Below are 2,161 nucleotides of genomic sequence, written 5' to 3'. Positions count from 1 at the left end.
ATATATATATAAAAAAAAAAAAAAATGTTTAAAGTGTCAACAGACACTCAAAGAAATTTGATTAGGATTTAATCTAATAGACCATTAATGAATAACTAGGTTTTATATTCACTGTATGTCCGTTGTCTGTGCAGACTGTACATGTCAGTGTGTTGTTCACCTGTGGTAATCTTTCACACAATATATCTTGTTTTGTGTGTCGACACTAAACGGCTGTCCCTCCAGTTTCTCATTACAGATGACACAGCGGAAACAGTCAGGATGGAAGGACTTTCCCAAAGCCTGGAGCACCTAAAGGGGCCAGAGAGGTCATCTTACTAATAGATCATGTGGTAGGAAACATTAAACAACATTCTTTCTATCCATTAAAACACACACAGAATGCTTTTCAGGCTGACCATATCTGTGATTAAATATCCGCAGGATGTGCAGACCTCTGCGAAGTGCTTGACGCTGGAATACTACAAAACAAAGGAAGCATTAAAAGCACAATCTTCTAAATTTAATTTAAGAAATAATTAACAAACAAGACCAGACCACAGACCAAATAATCCTCCTCACAGAACACCCGTCCTGAAAAGTCATAAAATGCCTTCCCTTTCAGTTCCTGGCCTGCGTCGAGGAGATGAGAAAACATGCACATGATATTGAGTTTATATTGACGTGCGTAAAATTAACATGTTGTGAAGCACCACATATGATTAGGGAAAAATAAGAGATTCTCAAGCAAAATTATTTAATTAATGCGGAAAACGTTGCATTTGCTTGCAAAACATTTGCATTCTCTTGCAAAAGTACTGCTTTTCATTTCGCTCACAAAACATTTAGTTCTATTGTGTTCTCTGATAAACTTTGCATTCACTCGCAAAAGTATTGCGTTCCCCCAAGAAATATTTGCATTTCTTTACTATTAAGTTTCTTGGGGGAATGTAAAAGCATTCCAATATACTTTTTTTCCTCTCTCACTTGTAAAATAAAAATTGTACTGTGCCATGGTGCACTGATGTGTTTTGCATGTCATCAGCCCTGTGTAATATTTCCATGCATCTGAACTGATACATGAGCTGCAGTCTTACCGCAGACACAGCAGGTGAAGCAGCTGTCATGGTACACTTGTCCCATGGCCTGGCAGGCCTGATCAGCACCGTAAACACCTACAGTGCACTTCGCGCATGTACCTGCAGACGGCAGACAACACACAGAAGATTGTGCTTTTCACTGATAATCAACACAGGGGTGTAAATTACTTTCAGAATACAAAATGACAATGGTATATGAATTTTAGTACCATGATGTATATCAAAGTGCCATGGGATTACCACACCATACTAAACAGTAAATAAGAACTGAAGATTGAAGATTGTGCATTAGATTTAAATTCTCTGATTCTTTATTTCATCTGTCTGCTTATAAAGAAATAAAATATCTAATTATTTATTCAATACGTATTCGATAACATTTTTATTTATTTATTTACTTAAACTAAAGAATATGTTTGGAATGGATAAATAAATAAACTTTTAATAATTGTGACACAGTACACATTTTAACTTCTTACTATGTTCAGAAACTGAAATTTAACTATTTAACTATGCATTAAATTATAAAATCTTTATAGGGAAATTATATATGGGAAATATATGGGAAATTCTTAACATGCAAACATCTTGTATTCTATCATAAGCAATTCTTCAGCTTGATGAACTGAACTGTAAACATTATACACATGCAAACATTTTCACATCACCCCACATTTAGATTCACGACATGAAACTTACCAAAGCATAGAGAGTTTGAGTCCATTTTTTGTGTGTCCCAGACAGAGACAGTAAAGTGTCACTAATGTCCAGTTCCTGCAGACAGACTCTGTCTCCGACTGTAAGTGGAGAACATACTGTGAATTCTCCAGTGTGTGAGGGTGTATTTATGTGTTAAAGCATATGTGTGAGAGAGGAGACACTGTGAAGGCCATTGATGGATATGTATGATATATATATATCACTAACAGCTGTGTATCATGGACCTGCTGAGATATTACACGGGACTGATGACATCAGTGTAGTTGACATGAGTTAGGCCTACTGCAGTAACTGCAAGTAAAATAAATAAATAAATAATATATGCTCTTACGACACATTTTACTAAACTATTTCAACAATTG

The 2,161-nt window shown here is 35.5% G+C and overlaps 1 protein-coding gene across 1 annotated transcript; it reads right to left on the bottom strand.

The window, feature by feature from the left end:
- Positions 1-156: 156 nt before the first annotated feature.
- On the bottom strand, positions 157-1,871 carry LOC107731694 (Wilms tumor protein 1-interacting protein-like). The gene is made up of 5 exons (XM_016542843.1): positions 1,779-1,871; positions 1,077-1,178; positions 545-612; positions 399-461; positions 157-291 (listed from the first exon to the last, which is right to left on the bottom strand). The coding sequence occupies exons 1-5, from the start codon at positions 1,801-1,803 to the stop codon at positions 157-159; spliced, it is 393 nt and encodes a 130-aa protein (XP_016398329.1). The 5' UTR covers positions 1,804-1,871.
- Positions 1,872-2,161: the final 290 nt, after the last annotated feature.

Source organism: Sinocyclocheilus rhinocerous, unplaced genomic scaffold (assembly GCF_001515625.1).
Source record: "Sinocyclocheilus rhinocerous isolate Xijiao unplaced genomic scaffold, SAMN03320098_v1.1 scaffold14982, whole genome shotgun sequence".
NCBI classification, from domain to species: domain Eukaryota; kingdom Metazoa; phylum Chordata; class Actinopteri; order Cypriniformes; family Cyprinidae; genus Sinocyclocheilus; species Sinocyclocheilus rhinocerous.
The sequence above is the reverse complement of the archived record's forward strand: the minus strand, read 5'-3'. Positions and strand labels throughout refer to the sequence as shown.

Coding starts and splice junctions, on each gene's coding strand:
- LOC107731694 (XM_016542843.1), bottom strand. CDS start 1,803: ATGGACTCAAACTCTCTATGCTTTG. Junction 462..544: donor TCTGTGAGGAGGATTATTTG/GTCTGTGGTCTG, acceptor TTTGTTTTGTAG/TATTCCAGCGTCAAGCACTT. Junction 292..398: donor GATATTTAATCACAGATATG/GTCAGCCTGAAA, acceptor TGGCCCCTTTAG/GTGCTCCAGGCTTTGGGAAA.